Source organism: Myotis nattereri, assembly GCF_964212035.1.
Source record: "Myotis nattereri genome assembly, chromosome: 13".
NCBI classification, from domain to species: Eukaryota; Metazoa; Chordata; class Mammalia; order Chiroptera; family Vespertilionidae; genus Myotis; species Myotis nattereri.
The window spans coordinates 25,912,147-25,936,417 of NC_138088.1; the positions used below are offsets into that span (position 1 = coordinate 25,912,147).

General features: G+C 42.0%; 1 protein-coding gene across 4 annotated transcripts in view; it reads right to left on the reverse strand.

The window, feature by feature from the left end:
• The window catches only part of ARID5B (AT-rich interaction domain 5B), a 175,338-nt gene extending 152,467 nt beyond the window's left edge, over nucleotides 1–22,871 (reverse strand). For 2 of the 4 annotated variants that reach the window (XM_081104889.1, XM_081104888.1), the window contains exons 1-2: nucleotides 22,192–22,759; nucleotides 21,489–21,743 (exon numbers count right to left, since the gene is read on the reverse strand). In XM_081104889.1, the coding sequence (XP_080961015.1) occupies nucleotides 21,489–21,743; nucleotides 22,192–22,212 (276 nt within the window). In that variant the 5' untranslated portion in view covers nucleotides 22,213–22,759. Of the gene's footprint in view, nucleotides 1–21,485; nucleotides 21,845–22,191 lie in introns of those variants that run through there. The other 2 variants (XM_081104887.1, XM_081104886.1) reach the window with 2 other exon arrangements.
• Nucleotides 22,872–24,271: the final 1,400 nt, after the last annotated feature.

The following is a 24,271-nucleotide window of genomic DNA, read 5'->3' on the forward strand; positions in this document are numbered from 1 at the left end:
TGAGAGGGGTGGTTACCAAGATCAGAACAGATCCTTCTACTAGTAGCAGTGACTCTTCCTTAGAGGGACACCATCAGCCTGGAGGAACCTCACAGGAAAGAACAGGGAATAAATACCTGCCCTCCCTCTCCTCCCTCTCATCTCTATGGCTGAACCCCACTGGAAGCCACAGGGCTCAGGTGTTCTGTTAATGGTGCCTACACAGGTCAGCCTTCCAGGGCAGAGCAGAGAGAAGGGAGCCACACTGATCTGGAGGGGCCCTCTGCACCCTCTTTCCATTTAAGACTTTACTCTCCTCCTTTTATCTGGCGTTATCATTTTTTCCCTCTGAAATGAGGGTGGCAATAGATGTTAGTAGTTGTTGTTTTTCTAATATCCTTACCAGGCAAAATAAAATGATACCAACACTAAGTTGGTCCCCGACCTGGGAATTGCTGTTCTTATTGTCTGTGACATAATGTTAAATCTTTGCTAGGCATCAGTATTTGATGCTGAATTGCACAATTCTGCCTTCTATAGTAAATACCTGAATTACAGAGACTTTTTAGAGGCAAGTAGCTTTAACTTCTGCTTCTCTTATATTTTCCAGAGAGCCATGGGCCATGCTGGGCCTAAAGCAGGGGTGGGCAAACTTTTTGACTCGAGGGCCACAATGGGTTCTTAAACTGGACTGGAGGGCCGGAACAAAAGCATGGATGGAGTGTTTGTGTGAACTAATATAAATTCAAAGTAAACATCATTACATAAAAGGGTACGGTCTTTTTTTTTTTTTTAGTTATATTCATTTCAAATGGGCCGGATCCGGCCCGCGGGCCGTAGTTTGCCCACGGCTGGCCTAAAGCATGCAACAAATGCTTATTTTAATTGTACACGGTCTCTGGATGTTTCATGCTGGGAGAAAATAGGAATACTGAGAAAGCACTGGCTTCTGAGGCTGATGGGTCCAGGCTCAAATGCAGCTCTACCATGTTTAATGCCCTTGTGACATCATCTAGCCAAAGTCTCATCTTAAATAAAGTGGGAAATAGTATAAAAGAACCCATTCTCATAGGGTAGTTCAGATGTTGAAGTTGTTAGAGTACACTTGTCAGCACAGCGTAGGCATCCGAGAAACAATGGCTATTACTAATGTTATGTAATATCACTTGAACTAAAAATCAAGGAATAAGAGTGAGTGGTATTCTGATGACACCTATGAGTAACTGTGAATTCCTACCTCTTCCTTTTAAAAAAATGCTTAACTTTAGAAAGAGGGAGAGAGAGAGAGAGAGAGAGAGAGAGAGAGAGAGAGAGAGAGAGAGAGACATCAACCTGTTACTTCCTGCATGCACCCGACAGGGGATCGAATCTGCAACCTAGGTATGTGCCCTGACCAGAAAATTGAACCCACCACCTTTTATTTTTTATTTTTTTAAAATATATTTTATTGGTTTTTTACAGAGAGGAAAGGAGAGGGATAGAGAGTTAGAAACATCGATGAGAGAGAAACATCGATCAGCTGCCTCCTGCACACCCCCTACTGGGGATATGCCCACAACCAAGGTACATGCCCTTGACCGGAATCGAACCTGGGACCCTTCAGTCCGCAGGCCGACACTCAATCCACTGAGCCAAACCGGTTAGGGCGAACCCACCACCTTTTAATGTATAGAACAATGTTCCAACCAACTGAGCCACACCAGCCAGGGCAACCTACCTCTTTTCTGTCTGGGAACAATAATATCCTTGTAGCTCCTGCTGGGTACCACGAAAGGAAAGTTGTGCCAAAAGCAATCAAGAATGTCTGGGTTTCTGAGTCATTCTCCTCAGCTCTCAAGAATACAGTGGCAGAACTCTGAGATGCTTTAATTTACTCAGACACTAATCTATGAATTTAACAGACATTACTTTACCTAATCCCTACAAGGACTTGCTGAGTGTTCTTAGGCCCATTTTAGAGAGGAGAAAACTGAAGTGGAACCAGAAGCCAGCTTTGGTTGCATTATCTTTCTGGGAAATTGGTCTCTTAAGCCCTTTCAGTAGTAACACTTGACCCCACTGCCACCCAGGGACACAGAACATTCCCCTAATTCCCTCCCATTTCCTGGGATGCATGGGATTTAAAGTCATTTTGCAACAAAAGGAGTTTTAATTTTTTAGCTTGTATTGTGTTTTTGTCCCAAAGTAAAGACTACAAAAATCAGCATTCATGAGCCAGTTAAAAATGTGAAGAATTTTCTGTTGTCTGAGTGATGAAGATATCCTCTCAAGTATGCACTGAGGTTTAATTTGACTCCCTTAACATGATCAAATGGATTTGCCATGGAGGCTCATTAGCGTATTGGGTTCCAATTTCCCAAGCCAGCCCCTTCTCTTCCAACCTTTTCTCCCCACCCCCACCAGCCATTTGGGTGAAGCTTGTGACTCAGTGGATTTTGGAAATCCTTCCTGGCATGAGTAGAGGAAGTAAGCAAACAGAAGACTGCTCTGAGGCGCGATTTGTCAAATGTAATGCAATCATCCTTCTTGGTATCGCCAAAGGCATTTGCGTATCAAACAAGTAATTCAAAAATCCTAAATATTTTATGTTCCTAAATACATTTTTAATACACGCTAATCTAAAACCTGTTAGGCTGCAGCCTGCTCCCCTGACCAGAAGCCCATCTCTAAAGAAAGCACCAGAGCCCTAACAGGTCTGGCTCAGTGGATAGAGCGTTGGCTTGCTGACTGAAGGGTCCCAGGTTTGATTCTGGCCAAGGGCTCATTCCCTAGTAGGGGGCGTGCAGGAGGCAGCCAATCAATGATTCTCTCTCATCATTGATGTTTCTATCTCTATCTCCCTCTCCCTTCCTTTCTGAAAGCAATAAAAATATATTTTTTAAAAACAGGAAAGAAAGAAAGCATCAGAAACAGCCTCTCATTAATTCCCAGTTCCATTTCTTTCCTTTTGGGTTTACCATGCATGTAGCAGAAAAGCTCCCTAAAATTAAAACCAATATACACAGAAAGCGAAAAAATACATCTCAGAGTCCTAGATATTTTCTCTCTAGATAGGCGAGCATTTGCTATGTATAGAGATGCCTTAAGTCAATGGTTGAACCTGCCCATCTTCCTTTGACCCAGTGAACACGGTGTTAACTCCACAATCTGTTTTTTTTTTTTAAACTACGTTTAGGTTGCCATAATAAAAACCCATTACACTTAGCTCCGGCTATTAAAACCTAAGCAAAAAATGATTAATAAGACCCATTCTGGTGTTTAAGCTCAGAGTTATCGATAAGAACATTCTATAAAAGCAAAAACAGTAACCCAAAGTCCCACAGTCAACCACCACCCAACCCAGATGTTCTAATATGCTGACTGACACCCAACCATTACTTTCACATGCCCTGATCTTTTTTTTAATGTAGTTTTACAAATATATGGCACTCTGTCCAGATATGCAGTCCAGCAGGGCCCACATTCCACAAAGACCCTAAAAGGAAGAAGAAAACTTTTGCTCTGTTGGTATATGAAAATCATGGTGGAAGCCCTCTGAATTCTTCAAGGTTATTGGTGATCTGGCATGGCATCGTGATCTATCGCTGTCATTAATAGAAGGACAATATTCACAGAAAATCACTGAAAGTCTCATGCCTATTGAGAACACTTTAAAGTAGAAACCAAGTAAATCTCGTTTTGTGTAGCCTCTATTTAAACATAAACATATGATTTAGACATGCTCTCTCTTGTTAAACATTTTTTTTGCTCTGTTCGCTTAGCACAGTTCACATTATTATCCTCACATGTACAATGGCAGAGGAATAATTTGAGACACACAGCTTTATTTAATAATGTAATTATCCTATATTGGATTACTTAAAGGGGCTTTGTATTTTTAAGTTCTAGTTTTCCTACACTGGTGATATGCTCTGTCGCGGTAAATGATTCAGGCTTCAATCAAAAGCCCTACACTCAATTTAGAAAAATACTGAGTATTTATGAATAAGTCAGGATTAATGCAAGAGCCAATTTGCAACCACAGTTGGTGACCTTTCTATTCCTATTCAAAGACTGTGGTGTGGAGGCCAACACAGAGGACAGACCCAGGATTCCAACTCTTTTGCCACCTCAGGGAGGTTGCATAAACCAGAACACAAAGCCTAAGCTTCCCTCAAGGTAAGCTTTTTAAAGGCAGGGCTCAAACTTGCATTGCCTTCCATGCCTTCGACCAGAGATCGAACCCACAACCTTAGCCTATGAGAAAAAGCTCTAACCAACTGAGCAACCTGGCCAGGGCTGCTACCTGGCATTCTAAAAAAAAAAAAATTGCAGGAGAAAATATGGAAGGAGTTACCTCTGCCACTTTTAAGAGGGTATTCATAAGCTGAGCTTCATCCAATGTTGTTGCCAAGAGGGATTTTGTTCTAGCTATTCTCAGTGGTCGGCAAACTGCTGCTCGCGAGCCACATGCAGCTCTTTGGCCCCTTGAGTGTGGCTCTTCCTAAGCCTTAGGAGTACCCTAATTAAGTTAATAACAATGTACCTACCTATATAGTTTAAGTTTAAAAAATTTGGCTCTCAAAAGAAATTTGATATTTGGCTCTGCTAACGAGTTTGCCGACCACTGCCCTAACTCAACTCCATCTGATCCAACTGACTCTGCTCTGTGCCAGGACCACCCATGGAGAGATAAGGATGAGTAAGATACTGGTACTGCCCTTCAGAAACACACAGGGCCCAGGGTCTCCTGTTCCTTGCTTAGATTATGAAGGTAATTCTCATTCTAGACCTTTGTCAGAAAATCCATTCACTCTTTCTTTCTTAATGTTCTGAGCATCTACTCTGCGCTGGGCCAGGCACGAGGAATAGCTGGGGAAGAAGCCCCTGGCCCATGGGCACCAGTAAACAATACACAATAGCCCTCAGCTAAATGTGATTTATATAATGAAGAATAAGTGTCATAAGTGATTTCATTCATTCAAAAACTACTTATTGAGCACTAAATATATATCAGGCATTGGGGTTGTAGTCAGGAATAAAACAGACAAATTCCTACTTTCCTGGAGCCTACAGTCATGATATGTGTGTGTCTGTTTTAGGGGAGATGGCAGAAGAGCCAGATAACAAAGTCTGAAGGAAAAAATTAGAAGAGGCAATAAAGGTAGGCAAGGGGTGAACCTGGGGATTGTTTTAAATCCAGCAGTCAGAGAAGGTCTCTCTGCTGAGACCCTAAGGGCAGGAGCTGGCAAGGTTAAGACCAGAGAGGGAAGAAGAGAGGTGGGGGAAGAACACAGGACATTGCATGCAGAGGGAATGGTGTATACAAAGGCACTAGAGGAAACTAGAGCATTGTCAAAGTCAAGATTAAAAGAAAAACACACACAACTTGCCCGATGCATAGGTCTTGTAGCTGATGCATGCCTCTAAATTTGAATCCAGACTCCTATTCTCCAAGTTTGTACTAGGGTCACCCCATAAATCAATTTCCATGATTAAAAATTGGCCAGAATATACTTAATGCCATCTTCTTCTCAAACCTTTAATGTCTACATATGACTATCTTGAGCACTTTGTTAAAAACCAATTTGCATCCTCCCTGAAAGAGAAATAGTTGAGTTTCCTAATGAAACAGCTAATTTCCACAGAATTTAAAGGCTGGCCAATGGGCCAGCTATTCCCTGACATATGCACAAGGTTGAAGGGTGGCTAGGGAAATAACATCTCCTGTTGATGCATTCATTAGAAACGCAAACTGGGACATCAATCCCTTTCATCTAGATGTTTAGGTCTTCTTTACTTGGATATATGGAAACTTGATATTATTTAATAAAATGAGCATACTTTTCAGGTTGGGAGAGGCAAAATAACATAGAATCTTACTAAATAAGGCTAACTTTATGTTTTATCTCCTCTAAGCAACTAGAGGGAGAGGGCCTACTCTTATTCATCTTTTTATCACTCCCATAGTTCCTTGTATATACTAATAAATATTGGTTGACTTGAACTGGAAGCTTATAGTCAAAAGTCCTATATTTAGAAATAGAAATGTTATGATTTTTCAAGAGCCCCAAGCCTCATCTCTCTTTTCCCACCTTTCAATACCCATTTTACCCTTGACATAGCTAACCACTTAGAACTCTGTTGCCCATAAGCACAATCTATAGGTTTTGTAGACATACATCCTCCAATCCTCAGGGCAAGATCCAGGTAAAGGCTTATTTTTGCTTAAAAATCAAGGGGCACAGGGGAGGGGGTGCACACAAGCAGAAAACAGCCTTTAAAAATTAAGACCAAAAAATATTGAGGCAACTAAAATATCTCAATATTCTGACATGCTGAGAATGTTTTCACTCCATTGCTTTGAGGGGTCATTTAAGGAATTTGGGGGTCAGGAGTGATTTGCACACCTGCTTAGCTGTCTATTGAATTACTGATCTGGTAACATCAAAAATGTGGAGTGAGAAACAGGACCTATACAGTAAAGAAAAAAAGCAAAACAAAACAAAACAGAGCCTGTTGATAATTTTTAAAAGACACTGCCATTTACGTGATTCATACAATTTGCATTAGGAAAAACATCTTTAGCCTTTTTACTAGAATCTTCTTTATGCTTGCTCAGATAGTTGGGGTGCATACTCACAACCCATTACATTGCTGATGAACACACATTCAGCAGCCAGGAGCACAGAACACAATTAGACTATTATGGAGGATATTCACAAGAAACAGGACAGAACAGGTTATTTCACTTAAGATCTACAGAATTCAATTATTTTCTATAGTTATAGCCCATGTACACCAGAATTGAGAATAATTTGGCAAAGAGACTGAGTATTACAGCAGTATTTTCATCTGAATTCTAGTAATCTGATATACACTGTGGGATTAACCCAAAGCAAAAGGATTTAATGGCCCAGCAGGCAGTCTATTTTGAGATCCTTCTTCTAAGATCCCCCCAGCCATTTTGGCTGGGACCCTTCCATTTATATCCTTTTGCTGATGCATTTTGCTTTTGTGAAAGATCCCCATGTTATACATCTTAAAGGAGCTGGTCTCGAATACACTCCCTGCCGCCACCACCAACAGAAGAGGAGAAGAAGGAGATGACAAGGGGGTGAAACAAATTTTCAAGTTAGGAGTGTTCTGAAGAAGAGGAAATAGGAGAGGCTTTGAAAAAGTGAAGAGAAAATGAGGGCGTTTTAAGTAAGTGTGTACAGTCAGCTCAACAACAGGTTTCCTGGAAGTTGCATCATGAGAGGGGAGGGACCTGGGGAGCACCGGGTTGAAGTTCTTTGGCATACTGATATCAAACATCTGAAATGCAGATTTTTGTCTCCAGACTCCATCCTTCTCCCATCTCATTTTATTTTGTTGTGGCTGATGCAAGAGATGCCCCCTAAAGTTCCTTTAAGATCTAAATGGGCCGAAACCGGTTTGGCTCAGTGGATAGAGCGTCGGCCTGTGGACTGAAAGGTCCCAGGTTCGATTCCGGTCAAGGGCATGTACCTGAGTTGCGGGCACATCCCCAGGGGGTGTGCAGGAGGCAGCTGATCGATGTTTCTCTCTCATCGATATTTCTAACTCTCTATCTCTCTCCCTTCCTCTCTGTAAGAAATCAATAAAATAAAAATAAAAAAATAAAAAAAGATCTAAATGGAACCAAACACAATGGGTTTGAGGGTGACCCCTTCACAGTGACTGGAAACCTCCAACATAAATCTAAAACTTTCCAGAGAACCAGGAAGCTTAACTTCACATAAATTAATAGTTTAGTTAGTTATTGTTTTTCAAATAATAGTTAGTAGTCCAATGACTCAATAAATTACTTATTATGCAATATAAAAGTCTAAGACCATGAGAGGCTTCAATGCACCAATAAAGTTAGGATTAGGGCCGATAACCAGCATCAGCTAAAGACCTGGGGTCAACCGGGCTGTGGTTTGGTGCTCTATCCAGTGATGGCGAACCTATGACACGCGGGTCAGAGGTGACACGCGAACTCATTTTTTTGGTTGATTTTTCTTTGTTTAATGGCATTTAAATATATAAAATAAACATCAAAAATATAAATCTTTGTTTTACTATGGTTGCAAATATCAAAAAATTTCTATATGTGACACGGCACCAGAGTTAAGTTAGGGTTTTTCAAAATGCTGACACGCCGAGCTCAAAAGGTTCGCCATCACTGCTCTATGCTCATGTAAATCTCACTTGATATTCACAGTCCAGCAAGCTTAACCCATTTTACAGATAAGAAGACTGAGACTCCAGAGAAATGAAGTTGACCAGTATGACATCGTCGTAGAGCTGCTAACCGGCAGAGTAAATATTCACACCTGGTTCTATCAAGCTTCAAGACTAAGAGTTTATATTCTAATTAGAAAGAAAAAAGACACGTTAAATTATTAATCAGCACTACCTTCCGATTAGAGGCCACTCTTCTAAACCTGACCTGCTGGACTCCTTGAGGTCTGGCCTCAGTCTTATTTTCCACTAGACCCCTGCCCTCTTGTTGAATGCAGGCCACATTTCCAGTATTATGTCCTTCCTATTTGCCTATGGATTCTTCTGCCTAGGATTTCCCCCTCTCTCCCCCTCATTCTTCAAACACCTCCACCCACGAAAGTCCTAGTGCAGGGGTGGGCAACCTTTTTGTGAGTACGTGCCAAAACCAGCAAAATCTCTGACTCAAAATTCTTCTGTGTGCCAACCCTAATTTTTTGAGAACATGTTACGCCTACTTGATATCTCTTAAGGTGTACGTATGTGAAGAACCTTGAAGAAATAATAAAATTCATTTGAGCGACAAAAACACAGTATACGATGATGATACATTTATTTTTTAATGTATACATGTACACCGATAGTCCGACAGAAAACTTTATGACTCCATTTGATATTATCAGTGGGACTTTTGCTGCTGTATCACTGATAACAGATTTTACATCAGGTTTATATTTTGTGACCTTCAGAGATATGCACGAGCTACTACTTTCATCCATCAGGCTACTCCTATTAGGAGACTTAACAAAATTCATCACTGAGAACAAAGATTTACAAGTGTATGTGGATGAAACCAAAACACTGGTCGGATCTAGGAAGGCAGGGAGAGTTAAGGCAGAGACATAGAAATTGCTCTTCCCCTCTCTCGTCAATCCATGTCTATGGTCTTTAAGATAACTTATTATGTAAAATTATTTATTTATCTAAGATGCACCTACACTGAATTTATCTGAAAAATAAAAAAGTTGATATTAAGAAAAAAATTATAAATGGAGGATTATAAGAGAGGGTTTCATGTGCCAGCAAAAGTTACTGGCGTGCTATGTTTGGCACGCGTGCCAGGGGTTGCCCACCCCTGTCCTAGTTGGTTTCAAGGGCCTGTTTACAAGCTCCTCTTCTCCGAGACACCTTCAGCATGGCTTACAAGCCACTTTCCTACTCACATACTTCTTTCCACATCTCAATCTCTGGGCTCTCCTCCGTGAGGCCCGCCTGAGGGCCCTAGAACAGAAACCAGCTTTCCTTGCACATCCTTTCTTTCTGTCCCTCCAAACTCTGGAACTTGCACTAGACAGAATTGTGAAGAGCTTCGTCTGCCCGGCTGCCCCTTCTCCTTTCTTTGCTGCCCCTTCAGGACCAACAGGCTCCTGTTGCTCTATTTACAGAAAGTGAGCCAGATAATAAGAAAATTTTAAAATTGTAATAATCCAAAGCTTTGCTCTCAAAACTGTAAGGTAGCCTGTGGGCCACAGCTAGACTGAAGATGTTTTGTTTGACTGACCAAGTGGTGTGTTGTTGTTTATCTAACTGGATTGAATTATCAACTAAATTCACACAAAAATATGGATTTCTGGCACTTCTCTGGAAAAATGGAAAGGTTTGGCAATTCTGGATGACATTCCTGACCATATTATCTCATAGTATTATTGCTATGAGAAATAAATAAAAGGTCACATATGAAGCTATTTTTAGACCAGAGGTCAGGCAATCATTTTCTGTGAAGAGACACAATGTTAGGCTCTGTGTGTCTGGTGCTACTATAATGTGAAGGTGGTCAGAGACAAATTGTCAACAACTGGGATTGGCTGTGTGCTAATAAAACTTTATTAACAAAACAGGCAGCAGGCCAGATTTGGCCTAAAGGCCTTGCTGACCTCTATGTTCTACCATCTCCTTAGCCAGACAATGTAAATCAGCTCTGAAGATGCTATCTAGGTGTCTCAATGACATCTAGTCGGCACCAGAAGGCATCTGTGATCTGTTTACTGAATTCACCAAGATTAGGCTCAGCCCAGAAATCATGCTGAAGGGAGACTGCTCCCACTTCCACATCTTGCCAAAGGACCTCTTCCCAATCTTCACCAGAATGTCTTTAGACCTAAGTTCAAACATTATTTCTTCTAGAATGCCTCCACAGGCCTTCCCAAGGAGATCAGACACCCCATAATAGGTCTCTGTATTTTCTCTTCATCACAATGACCGCATCACAAAAATCAACCATTTATTTGTGATAGTTTGATTAATCATGTGTGTGCTCCCCACCAAAGGCAGCTTCATGAAGGCAGGATCTGCCAGGTTTCCCACCTCTGTCTCTCCAGGGCCAGTGCTGGCCTGCACACAGAAGGTGCTCAGGAGGGACTGGGCCTGAGCACACTCTCTTGAAAAAATGTGCAAGAGGCACCGTGTGCCTGCTACAGGAGTCATGGGATTCAAAGAGCCCCTTCAAACATTTCATTACACAAGTGCACAGAATTATAACTGATTTATCTGTGTATCAGTCAACTGCTGATGTGACTGCAAGTTCCTAGAGAGCAGGATGGAGGCTTTCAAGAACCAGATGCTGAATAAATAAAGAACTAAAAGAAGCCTGAAGGTGCTGGGTTCTAGTTCTAATCATCACTCACTAGCTCTGAGCACATGTCCAACATTAGTCTCTGCATCTATGAAATAAAGGGTGCGGGACCCATTCTCTTCCATCTCTCTGATCTTGTAAATCATGAGAGTCTATTAAGATGCCCAAGGCAAATTAGACAAGAGCATTTTTCTGAGACCACCGTGGCAAGTCTTCTTGATCATCTTTATTAACGATCTCTGGCCATTCATGCCTAAAAACAAATGTACCTGCGCAGATGGCAGAGCCAGAGGCACCAACTGCACCCATGAATATGCCGACTTTCAAGCCAGGATATCTCAGAGAATGCTATCAGTAACCTTCCCTGCCTTGGTGCATGGCAGTGGTCTTCATTCTCCAATGCAAATTTCCAACCGGAACAAAGCCAGCCCAAGTTGGGTAGTCAGAGAAGAAAAACAACTAAATTGGACCTGGCATTAAGGAAAGCCTGAGGACAAGATAAAGAGTGACGAGATGTTTATTCTCTGGTACAAGATCTGACTCGTTTCCTTTTTTTCAATGGTACTCTGAGCTGAGCTCAAACTAAATGAAGGCAAGCAAAGCTCAGACCAAAGGGAAGAGAGTATTCTGTCAAAATGATTTCTATCTCCATTGCTCCACTGGGGGGTTGGGACAGATCTAGTGACAAATAACTGGATGGTAATTTGGCCTGTTTTCTCTGTAGCATGCAAGGCTTCCCTTATAGGGGCTAAAACAACCAAAACTCCAACCAACACCCCTACCCCCCCCCCACACACACACACACACGCACACTATATGTATACACATATACCCACTGTAACATATATCTACATATACTTATTTAAAAACGTATTCCTCCCTTAAAAAATATACAGAATTAGCAAGTTTAAATTATTCGCACTTAGTTCTTCTTTGTCTCCAGTTATACAGTGTTCTTTTGTGCTGGTAAAACAACATGTGCTTTAATTAGCAAATATCTGTAAATAATTTACTTGCTTTTCAAATACAACAGAACAATGGGGTCAATTTTCACATACATTTACCCAGCATGCATCCTGGGTCTTAAGCCAGACTCTCCCATTGTTCAATAACTATATCAAGCTGTCCAAGTCTTCCTGGCCTCCTTGGTGGAGTGGACTGGTGGGGGTAGGGGGCTGGAAACCCAAGTTCCAGTAGCAACATCCTATTTTGAAAGACCCCAGAAGACAAGCTAAAACAAACTCTTATGATCTCTAACCCTGGAGCCTTCTGCAAGGAATGTGGAAGCGTGCCAAGAGCAAAGGGCACTGGAGTAATGTCTGTGGGATGTAGGCACTCTGAGCCCCCCCCCCCAATGCCCCTCACCCTGGACAGTGTGAGCCCCAAAACACAAGGTGTAATGTATGAGGCCTATGACTCACACAGAACCCCGTCTAGACTTTGCAGGGTTAAAACTGGGCGCTGCACATGCAGTGCAAAGAAAGATGTTAAATCAAATGAGAATGACTGCTCCAGGACTGGAGGCACTATTATTTTGAATAAGATTGAAAAGGCCAGAAAAAGCAATTCAAAAACATTTCAATTATGTATTTCCCAGAACTACATCTTTGAGCAACTAATGCAAATGTTACCACCACAATAAAACTTCTTCCCACATAAAAGCATATAAAACAGGTTGAACAGCATATACTTTATATATCATATGCATATTTTTGACTATTAATAAAAAATTCAAAATCTATGTATGCTTTACTCTCCTAAGCAATACAATAATTATGATTAAGGGACAGGCAGCACAAAAAGAGCCAATTTATCTTACTCGTGCTCAGGAATACTATTGTGTAACTAAGCAACTAAAGACAAAATATGGTCTAATTAATTCACTCCTATGCTTATTTAAAAGACACAATTAGAACATTTTTATTTTCCAGCCTGCACAGTAGTTCAACATGCTTGAGGGTGTAGAAAGCAAAGCCTATTATTCTCAAAGACAAGAGTTTAATGTTTAGTGCCACTGATCGGGCTGGAACTCAACTGTGGGGAGGAGGGGGTGTGTTTCCCAGCTGGGCTGTACTTGGAGTCATGAGAGCGGGAAAAGGTAGGGGGAAAGATGTTTATGGGGCCACTAGATTGACTAGCAACACGTTGCCTCTACCCCCTGTTTTTCTCACTATGGCACATGGGTGGAGATGGGACTGTGAGCTTGATGGTCACTTGGGCAAGGACACACAGCACTGTAGTACTATTTACGCAGCCAAAAAGATTCTACAGAAAATTCATGCAATTAAACCACCCATCCTCGCCTGGGTGGTAAATGTCAAATCTCCATCTTTAACGCTGCTAACAGTGCATCTGATTTTAAAAGCAGAATTAATTTACGCAAGTATGTGCTGGGAGATTGATGCCATTAGCATGATTCTAAAGAACCATTTCAATAATAATCATCATCTGCACATTTGAAATGTGTTGTCAATACAGACATTCACAGGCCAGGATGTGAGCCATGCTCTCTAAAGGCTAAGACCCTGGTTCTAATCTCTAGCAAGATGGAGAAGAACACAGTGTGGCTGCAAAAAGCAATCCTTGTGCGAGGGAGTTATATATGGAAACAGAGTTTTTAAGAAATGCTGGATCCATGACCACATTTATGAGAGGCGATTGAATCCTTAAACCAACAATCGATAAATTTGTTTTAAATTCCCTTAAAAGCCAAGCCAACGGGTAATCACTAGCTACAATATTATTCTGAGTAGAAGATGGCAAATATCCAACTACCCTGGCTATAAAAAAAAAATGACAAGCAAATGCATTTGATTCGAGCAATTATATTCTGGATATTGGTTGAAACTAGACTTTGATAAATGAGCTTGAGTCATGTATCACTAGATGCCACTATGAACAATGGTATGCTTTATTAATAATTAATAACGAAGTATTTACATGTATGGACTCATGTACTTCATAAAAATAACATTTCCTTAGTATGTGCCTGACATTCTAAATGTCAAGAGAGATTATTGCTTACAATTTTGACTCACTATCAAACATTTTAAGGCAATCAGTCTGAAGAACATGCTGGCTCATAGGAACTGCCAACCAACACTCAGGTGAGGAGTGGCTCTTCTTCCCGAAAGTCTAGTCTTTTTATAGATTGCCAGCCCAAAGCCCTGACATTTTAGGGGCTGATGGCTGGAGATTGGAAAAGCACAGAGAGAGAGAGAGAGAGAGAGAGAGAGAGAGAGAGAGAGAGAGAAAGAAAGAGAGAGATGCTGGCTCTAGCCTGATCATTCAGTCCCAAATATTTACTAATTTCTCTGGTAGGCTTCTGAAAAACAACAACCACCTTCTCACTTTTTTTCACATCCCATGATGCAAAATGACTATGGACTTTAGAAGAGAAAGAAGAAAGGGAAGTGTGAGATGGGGTGCTGGAGCTTGCCCACATATGAATGACTGATCACAGACCCCCTGCCAGAAAGAAATTGGACCAAACTTAAAGAAAGCAGGCTGTGGGAAGAAGGCATTTTAATTATTTTGTTAGTCATTCAATAAATACTCAGTGAGTAGCACTGAATACTGTGGAGGGACCAAGAAGTTAAAAAGGTACAACCCTCTGCTTCTGAGAACAGCACTATAGGGAAGGCAAAGGGAAAGAACACAGACAAGCATTTATTCAATGCACAGTCCATGGGAGGTTAAAAGCCACAGTGGAACTGTAAGCTCCCTGAGGGCATGGGTTTCTGTCTGTCTTGATCACTGCTGTATCCCAAGGGCCTAGTACAGGCTCTGGCACAAACTAGGTGCTCTATAAATATGCATGGAATGAATGAAACTTCACAGATGAAGATGTCGCTTCCTAGTTTCTGGAAAGACCTTGAAAGGCTACAAATCGTGACTTTAGTTAATCTCCCACTTTAACTAGGGAGCACAAAGAGTCTGACAGCTTTTCTGTGACCACTATGATCCATGGGGCTAGGCTATGAGCTCTTTGCGGGCTGGGGACATTCTCCTTTATCTCTATATCCTGTAGTCCAGCACCTACTAGGTCTTCAACCACACCTGAGGAGCTAAACACATTATTTTTCCAAAAACATGCAGATAGTGAGTCTTCCTTTGAATGCATACTGGTTGTATTATCAGCATAATTCACCGACATGTGATACAGCATCTTATATTGCTTTTACATTTAAAAAAAAACTCATCTCTCCATCAAGATTGAAGAACTTATTTTGTCTTGCATCTGTCTCTGTACTTGGAGAGCACTGAGCATTCAACAAGTAGTTTTTTATTAACGCAAGATAGATGATACCAACATTAGCTAGAGGTAGGATCTTCATCGTACAAAACATAACTTCTTACTAGCCTCCTGGCTCTCATATCTTAACATCCTAGACCCAATGTTGAAATGCAGTTTTGTATTTGTAAATGTTTTTGACATAGTGATGTTAAATTATTTCTTAAATTACTGGATCTTGCTTCAAACTCAAGTAGGAAAGAGAAATAGGTACACAGTCACATTCCTTATTTTGGATGAACCCCATAGGTCAGCAAACTTTTTCTGTAAGGGACCAAATAGTAAATATTTTCCACTGTGTGGGCCATATGGTCACTGTCACAACTACTCAACTCTGCCTCTGTAGTCTGAGAGCAGCTATAAACAATACATAAACAAATGAGTCTATTTTCCAATAAAACTTTATTTACAAAAACAGAGAGTGGACCAGATTTGACCCTCAGGCATTATTAGTCTGCTAATGCATGTCACTATCCAATAAATTCTCTCCATATAACTCATTAGTTCTCACCCTAGTACTAAAGACTCTGCCTGTCAGAGAGTAAATATATTCCTTCTCTTAAAATCACTACTGAAAGTAAATAATAACTATTATAGCTCCATCTATAATTTGCTGAGCTATCCTGTAGAAGTACTATGTTGCCAGGCTCTTTTCATTATTATTTCTAACTAGAGGCCTGGTGCATGAAAATTTGTGCACTGGGTGTGGGGGGTGGTGCCTTAGCCTGGCCTGTGCCCTCTCGCAGCCTGGGGCCCCTTGGGGGATGTCCACCTGCTGACTTAAGCCTGCTCCCTGGGGGATAGGGCCTAAGCCGGCAGCATCCCTCTGGCAGCCTGGGAGCCCTTGGGGGGTGTCCAACTGCGGCTTAGGGCCTAAGCCATAGTCGGACATCCTTAGCACTATGAAGGCTGGGGAGGAGGATGGAGAGGCTCCCACCACCGCCGCTGCGCTTGCAGCCATCAGCCCAGCTTGTGGCTGAGCAGAGCTCCCCCGGGGGAGCGCACTGACCACCAGGGGGTAGCTCCTGAATTGAGCGTCTGCCCCCTGGTGGTCAGTGCGTGTCATAGCTACCAGTCATTCTGCCACAGGGTCAATTTACATATTGCCCTTTTATTATATAGGATTCTTTCAGCAAAGTAGAGATCATTGAATTCATTTTCGAGAAGAAGAAACTGAGGCTCAAATTAAAGAAAATGTCCAAGGCTAATGAGGTCACTGAAGAGGCTCAGAAATTTCTAAAAACTCAGCCACATGGATACAGACCAGAGACTGAATGACCATTCACACTTAGAGCAAGGCCAATCCAGCACCTCCTAGATTTCAGAATGTGTCTGCCTAACCCCAGTTGTGGTACAATCAGTCAATATTTTTTCAAATCCTGCCTATCCAGTTGTCAGCATTCATCAATACTAAAATGTAAATCCTTATGGAGCCTTTTATTTTGGTAACACAACTAAACCCACCATATAGGTGAAAGCCAACCTGATTTGGGGGGATCTGAATTAGCTACATATTCTAGCAAACTAACCTAGATGCCATCCTTTCAGAGAAAAGTTTTCTTTAGGAGGGTCTGTGTTAGTGATTTCAAACTTCAATGACAACAATAACACTAATGTTAATGAAAATAATAATGACATTATTGAAAAATCTACTATGTGCCAACCTCCACTGTAAGCACTTTACATGTATTACCTTGTTTAAATCTTTCAAACAATCCTAAGAAATAGGTACTATATTCCCATTGTATAGAAGAGAAAACTGAGGCACGGGAAGTTTAAAATTTGCCCAAGATCACACAGCTAGAGTGAAACTGTTTAAAAAGCAGAATCCTTGACCCCAATTCCAGAGATTTTAATTGAGTAAATTTATTTTTTTTTTAATTTTTTAATTTAGTTGGAGAGAGAGAGGAAGGGGGGGGGGGAGAGAGAGAGAGAGAGAGAGAGAGAGAGAGAGATCAATTTGTCCTACTTATTTATGGACCCATTGGTTGATCCTTGTATGTATCCTGATGGGGGATCGAATCCACAACCTTGGCATATGGGGATGATGCTCTAACCAACTGAGTTACCCGGCCAGGGCTTTGAGCTGATTTCAATAGCTGGCTCCAGAGTATGCATTTTAAACTGTTTTTAACCCATGGTGAGGCTGAGAATCAAACCACGTTTAGAAATCCTGCCTCTGTGCCAGAATCTATAATGCCCAGAAGTGCTTGATCTTGACGCCCGGACATCATTAGTTTACTCATGTACACTCACTGTTGCAGATTACCAGCAAACCTTGCAGAATTCAGCCATGGACTATCAGGCTGAAATCCATGCTTGCACATCCACCTATTTTAAGAGGGTATATTGCCAATAGATCAAGCGCTTGGCAATTTGAAAATGAATGTAATCAGAAGTTATACCCAGTAACAGAACCAATTACCCGCCTACTTTGCCATTTTCCTCCTCTGAAGAGCTACTGGCTGAATGTGGCAATTGTGGGTAATTACTGAAGACACTTCACTCTTGCATATGGCCTTGCTATTCACTTTCATGATCATTTAAAACATGATTAGGCCCAGGAAACTCTACATAGACATAAATATTATTATGTTTATTGTTTATAAATTAAAAATATCTAGAATAAAGGCCACCATAATCATAACTCTTTTCTATTTATTTAAGGAATTTACAGTGTATATAGTACTTTTGCCAATACGATGCCTCTTCATACAACAATCCACAGTCAACCTTATTATTGCTCCCATTTTGTTGCGGAAAAAACTGAGGCTCAGAGTGTTTATGATTATTCAATAATCATATAAATAGTAAGTTGCAGAATCAAGATGTGACTCTTTCTGGAAGTAAATGAAGGCAGCAATGTATATAAGCATGCAACTCATTATCATAATTATTAAAACTAATAATAAAGTATTAATGGTTATTAATAGTGTTATTAAAATGTAACTGTTCTTGTTATAGACCACTGGCTAGAATTAGCTGAACTTTATAGAATAAAAATGGTTCTGCCACCTAAACATCTGGTGACCTTTGGCAAAGCTGATTAACCAGTCATAGTTCAAAATGTTTAAGAAATTGTTCACATTAGTACGCACTTCTAGAACATAATCTGATGTACTCAAGCTCTGGTTTCAGTGGAAAAATAAACCAGCCCTAACGCTTAAAAAGGCCTGGTTTCCAGCCCGGCAACCTTTGACAAACCATATAAACTCCGCAAGCTTTTGTCTACATCTGTAAAATGGGCAAACACAATCCTGCCTATCCAGCCTCATACAACTATTACAAAGGTCAGTAAGAAAACAGCCGTCAGAAAAGCCCTTTGCCGATCATAGCAAAGCACACAGGGATGCTATTTGTCATCTCTGCACAATGACAATTTTCCTGCTTTTAGAACTGACGTATTTACACTTCAAGAAATCATAAAAAGACAGACTGGTTCTCTTAAGCCAAAAAAGCATACTGAGTCCTGGCTGTCCTTTCGAAATGGATGCTGATGTCAGCTCAATCAGGAAATTATTAACCTCCATTTGGTTACTTAAAATAAACTGTACTGGCTGATTAAATGTGCTGAACATTCTCTCCAAGTAACAATGCACATCACCAAGAAACCTTTCTCTTTCAGTTATACATTGCAAATGGCAAATGCATCATTCAAAACTATTCAAAATCCATAACAAAAATCATTTCACTGTATATAAACAAGTTAATGGAGTCAGTGAAAACACAGCAAATTTCTTAATGAGAGGGCCCTGTTGCCCCCTCTAGGTGCCAGCAGTAAGCGCTGGCTTCTGTAGGCTCTCCTCCAGAGGCGGCTGCTGCTGCTATTCTGCTAATGAATGACTAACTTAGGCCAGGGGGAAAATGACATCACCCGGGTGGAAAACCGATCTGCATTGGGAAACTTTCTACCTGCTTTACATTTGTCATAATTATTTTGCACAATGCAGCCTGCATTTGCATAATTTTGAGGCGTGTCATTATCTCAATTGAAAATTGTTTTAATATGGCTGAATAATTCACAATGACATCAGCCCAAGTCCTAATGAAATATACAAGTATAATCATACAGCTAATTACCAGCCGTGTTAGCATTAAAAAACAAATCATGCATAATATTAGACGATGTATATGCAGCTGAGGATTATAAATAGAGCCATCTCCCTCCCCAAATCCCCTAGAGTTTACTTTTAAATGGCAAGATTAATTTTCTCAGGTATGGCTTATATAGCAGTAACAAAATACACAGGTCATTACAATGGTTCACTTTCATTTTCCCATAATGAACAATTTTTTTTAAAAAAAAACCGTGTATTTAAAAATACATCTATTCAATATCAGCAGTTCTAACAGATGCAACCTTCCGCTAAAATTATTGGCTTTTATTCTTAAATCAGAATTCACTATTTAATTACACCAACAGAAATTAAAACCGGGCCAAGTGGGGTCTTTAAAATTTTTTCCAATTTCAATTCAAAAATAAAAAAAAAGTGACCACAAAATATCCCATAAAACACTGAATAATTTCCTTCTGGGTTTAGTCAGAAGTCTATTAGGCACCAGCTCTTTTCTGGATATTTAATCCTTCCCTTTTCCAGATCACAGGCCATGTTGAAGTAATAAATTTGAAAAGCAAATAAGAAATCAGGAGGGGGGGGCGGGGAGGAGGAAGACAGCTGCGCAGGAAAGTTGGGTCGGGGGGAGGGGTCGAGCTAGACCTCGGGAGGGGGAAAGAGCTCAACCTGTTGGTAGGTTGCAGGATTTTTCACAGCATTTGCAAACAACACCTTTATAAAACTGCAGGCAGACGTCGGGAAACGTGAACATTTAAAACCCTAAGCTGGCCCTGGAGGGCGGGGGGTGGGGGGGGGGAACGGGGGAGGTGTTCTGAGAGGAGGGCGGGGCTTATTTCCGAAGAGGCAGATCTAGGAGGGCGAACGTTCTTGACGAACTCCGGTAATTAACCGGCAATGCCCACTGATGGGTAATTCGATCCTGGGGAGAGGGAGTGGACTGGCGATGCCAAAAGTACCATCCACTCCATCCGACCACGGAATTCTGGAAGGACTGGCAGGCAGCTCCCAGCTCCGGGCGGAGTTACACGGGGAACCATTCATTTAACAAAAAGATCCTTACACCTACCTCGAAAGCTCGAGAGCCTGGCACAGAGCTAGCTGCCCTCAAAAGTCTCAGTTTGATTACCCTGCTCTCGCCTGGGCAACACAAAGCCTTGCCAGGCGGCGCTGCGCCCTTCCTCCCCGCCGCACCGTGGGCACACACTCCCCAAAATAGTTCCCCCGGTAGGTACCAGGGCGCGGAGGTCGGTCAGCTGACAAGGGGAGCTCGCAGAACTGCGGGCACAGAGCAAAGGACAGAGCCGGAGGGAGGCGACCGCCCCGGCGCCGGGTGACAGCGGGCTCACCTCGGCGTTCTCCCGGGAGCGCGGCGAGCGCCCCCGCGGCCGCCCAGAAACGTGCCGGGGAGGCTCGGCCCTCCGCACCCTCCCCAGGAGCGCCGTCTGGGCACCGAGGACGCCGAGCCCACGGGGGCCAGTGGGCGAGCACACACCCCTCTGCCCTGCCCTGCCCGGTCCCCGTCCCACACATCCCCACAGATTGCGCTGGAAGACGTCCACTTGGCGTGGAGTAATTGGAAACCAGAACATCAAATGGCTTGTCCGAGGGGGAGGGGGTGGGGGCGAGAGATAGTTGTTAATGCTTAACGTGTTTGTGCCGGTTACAGGACCGCTTTGAAATCCGCCCGGGCAGATCTGCAAGTTATTTGAATGTATTATTCCAGTACCTGTCATTTATCACTTTATTCAACACGTCTTTGCCAACTCAATAGCTTTTGATCTCACTCTGCCTCCATTTCGTAATTTCCGCCCTCTTAAACATATCAAATACTTACTTACAAAAAAAAAAAAAACATAAAAAAACGTGAACAATATCGAAACCCACCGAAAGAAACCCACCCAGCCCCGACCGAGCCAGACGCGAAGGTACGTTTTCAAAAGAAAAAAAAAATTATACATATATAAAAAGCTTGTGATGTTCGGGGGGCAGTAGCAGGAAAGCGAACACACACACACACACACACACACACACACACACACACATATCCTTGAACAAAACCCTTCTCGAACAAGTTATCTGATCTTGACTAAAATCAGCAGTTGGATCCTCTTTGTAAAGCTGACAGCCAAACTCTGACAATGGCAAAATACTCGAGCCCCAGCTAGTGGCGCTACCCCTTTAAAAAAGGAGTCGATCCTGCTCGCCTGCAGAAGTGAATACAGTATTTTCAAGCTTGCCCTGTAATAAGCATTACGAGGGGGAAATAATAAAGAAAGAAGAGAGGGAGATATAAGTTTACCACCTCGCCATGGTCGCTATTTCTGCCCTGGGGAGTATCTTCTGGGAGGAAATAAAGTTTAGAGCTGGATAAAAGTTGCCGGCTGGTCCTCTCTTCCCACAACAGCTGGAGCTCCGCTATGCAAATCGGATCCTTTGGCGTACATCTTACAAAGAAAAAGTCGCCAAGGGACAAAATTCTTGGTTTGCCTTCAAGGTGGAATTGAAAAGCCTTGTAGAAAATGTAAGGTCCGTGCAAGCCACACGGTGAGCCGACCCACTGCAGGGGGGAAAAAAAAAAGCACCAAATAAATAATGTAGCCATCAGAGCACAAACATCTATTTCCAGACACATTTACACACAGACATCCACACTCTCAATACAGAAGAGCCATCAGATATAAAGCTGGGTGTAAAAATAATAGAGCCCACAAATTTTCTGCTTCCCTTAAAAAAATTAAAAAAAAAACCCTCCGCCCCCCCCCCCCCACTCCCCACCGCCACCTCTCCCTACTTCTCCATCGGAGGCGGTAAAATTACATTATGTATGTATGATCAGTGCAGGGATTTTTTTAAACAATAAAAATGATTTGGGGGGATGCAGAGGGTAAAAGTTTGGTGAAAAGTTTGTGGGGGGGGTGTGGGTGGGTGTAGAGGTGTGGGTGAGCTGGGGGGCTGGGGGGTTCCGGGGGGTGCCGGGATCGGAGGAGCGGAGGAGAGCGAAATACCTGGAGTGAGTTGGGCTCCATCTCGACGTTCTGAATTGATTGAACTCAACATTCTCTCCAAACTTGTTGGCTTGAATGGATTGCATCAGGTCCTGGCAGGGAAAAACATTCTCTGTCTTCAGCCGGCGTAATGTCTCAATATAAAACTGAGTTCTTGCCTCCCCTTCGGCACCAAAATGATTGAAAATATGTCCTAATATTTCTCTGACGACTCAATTTTAAGCTCCTGTCAGAACTGTGCAGGATTCCCTCCCAATGTAGGTTGATCAAATTCATAACCGGGAGAAAGGCTCCGTCCGATCTCGGCGGGAAGCGGATGGATCAAGGCAAAAAACATATAGGAAGGTCTGTAAAAATAAAATCCACCCCAAAACTGTGTGAAGATGAGATCTCCCTCTGCCCCATCTCCCTTGCCTATGGGTGTCGGCTGATGAGATTTTTGGAGGAGACGAGAGTTGACGAGCTCCGCCGTGCATCTGACAGGACCTGCTTGTATATGTCTAATATAAAGAACATTTCCTGCAGAGATTCCGGGGCGCTGCTCCTCTTTCTAATGCTCCTTAGCAGATTTGCTGTTATTAGACATGTAGATTTGTTTGATAGTTAAATTACGCTTCCTCACTGCCATGTTTTCGAGAACTAATCTGTTAAATTATCTTTTGATGCCTATTTACATGGAAGGGGAAAGTGGGTTATCGATTATATAAACATATAAATATTAATGCATTTGTTCGCTTCGCAAAAAAAAAAAAAAAAACTCAGCATAAAATAAATAAATAAAAAGACCAGAAAGACAAGTGAGCAATGCACACACATCTCAGGATTTTGCCAACAATATTGAACGGACAGAGACTGCATTTAGGGACTGGAACAATAAACGATGCATGATAAATCAATAAATGCGAGCAGCGAGTCTGCTCGGAATATGAATTCAGGCTCCCGGTTCTGCATGTGCATTCTTTAATTTTGAAGTATATACACTAGTACGTGTTTACAATGCTGATGGACGCCAAGGGCGCTCTCAAATGATAATGTGTTTATATAACCCAGCGCTACAGGAATAATATACCGACTCCTACCCCACCCCCACTCCCTCCCCCGCCAAAAGAGGGAGGGGGAGCTTCCTCAATAATAGTTTGAAACTGAAAAAAAAAAAAATCCATTTGCCAACTAGTTAAATACCACCAGAAATTAAGCTGTTGAAAACCGGGGGCATGAGCCGTAAGACAATGAAGGCTTTAAATGTGTATATTTATTGTTCTGGAGCCCTGGAGAATTGCGAGGTTTGCATGCACGGCTATTATGCAAACACAGAGAAACTTAAGAGCGACAGAACAAGGAACAGGCAGAGACTGCACAGCCCTCGCTCGCTCGCTCCGACCCAGCTGCCGGTCCTCCGCCAGGCTAGATTGCATTTTCGCAGTGTTGATGTAAAATGGTGTACTCGCTTCCCCCGCGCTCCCCCACCCGCTCCCCCGCTCTCCTCCCACTCCTTCCAGCACCCCCCACCCCCGATGATTTTATTATATTGGCACCAATCTTTCCAAAGTGGGTCTGGCGTGCTAAAAAAGTAAACATGTACTATATGGGGAATAAGGTCTGTATAGTATGACAGTTGAAACTTGATCTGTGATAAAATTACAGGATGTTGAAATTACTAGTAAGCTATTTTTAACGCTTTCGCAACGTTTCACCTCTAGTCACAGCATCTAGTTGAAACAGGATTACTTTAATGAAAATTATATTCACATGGCTGAAGTTAATGCACCCGGCAGAGCACAAATATTCAGTTGACTTGAGGTGGAAAGACCCTCTGTGTGTATTTGTATGCCTTTTCATAACGTCTGCGTCCGCTGCAGTAAGAATTAGGGCACTTAACATTATCTAAACCACATTTTTGATTCAGAACATGGGGAAGTAATAAAAGGCAAGATCTATCTCGTTCCTATACACACAGAGATAAACGGAAGAAAATGGCAGATCCACCAATTACAATAAGTAATAAAAGCCCATGCCAAACAGCCGGTATTCTGAAAGATGTCGAAAACTATTTTAATAATTTAAAGTAATATCACAACTC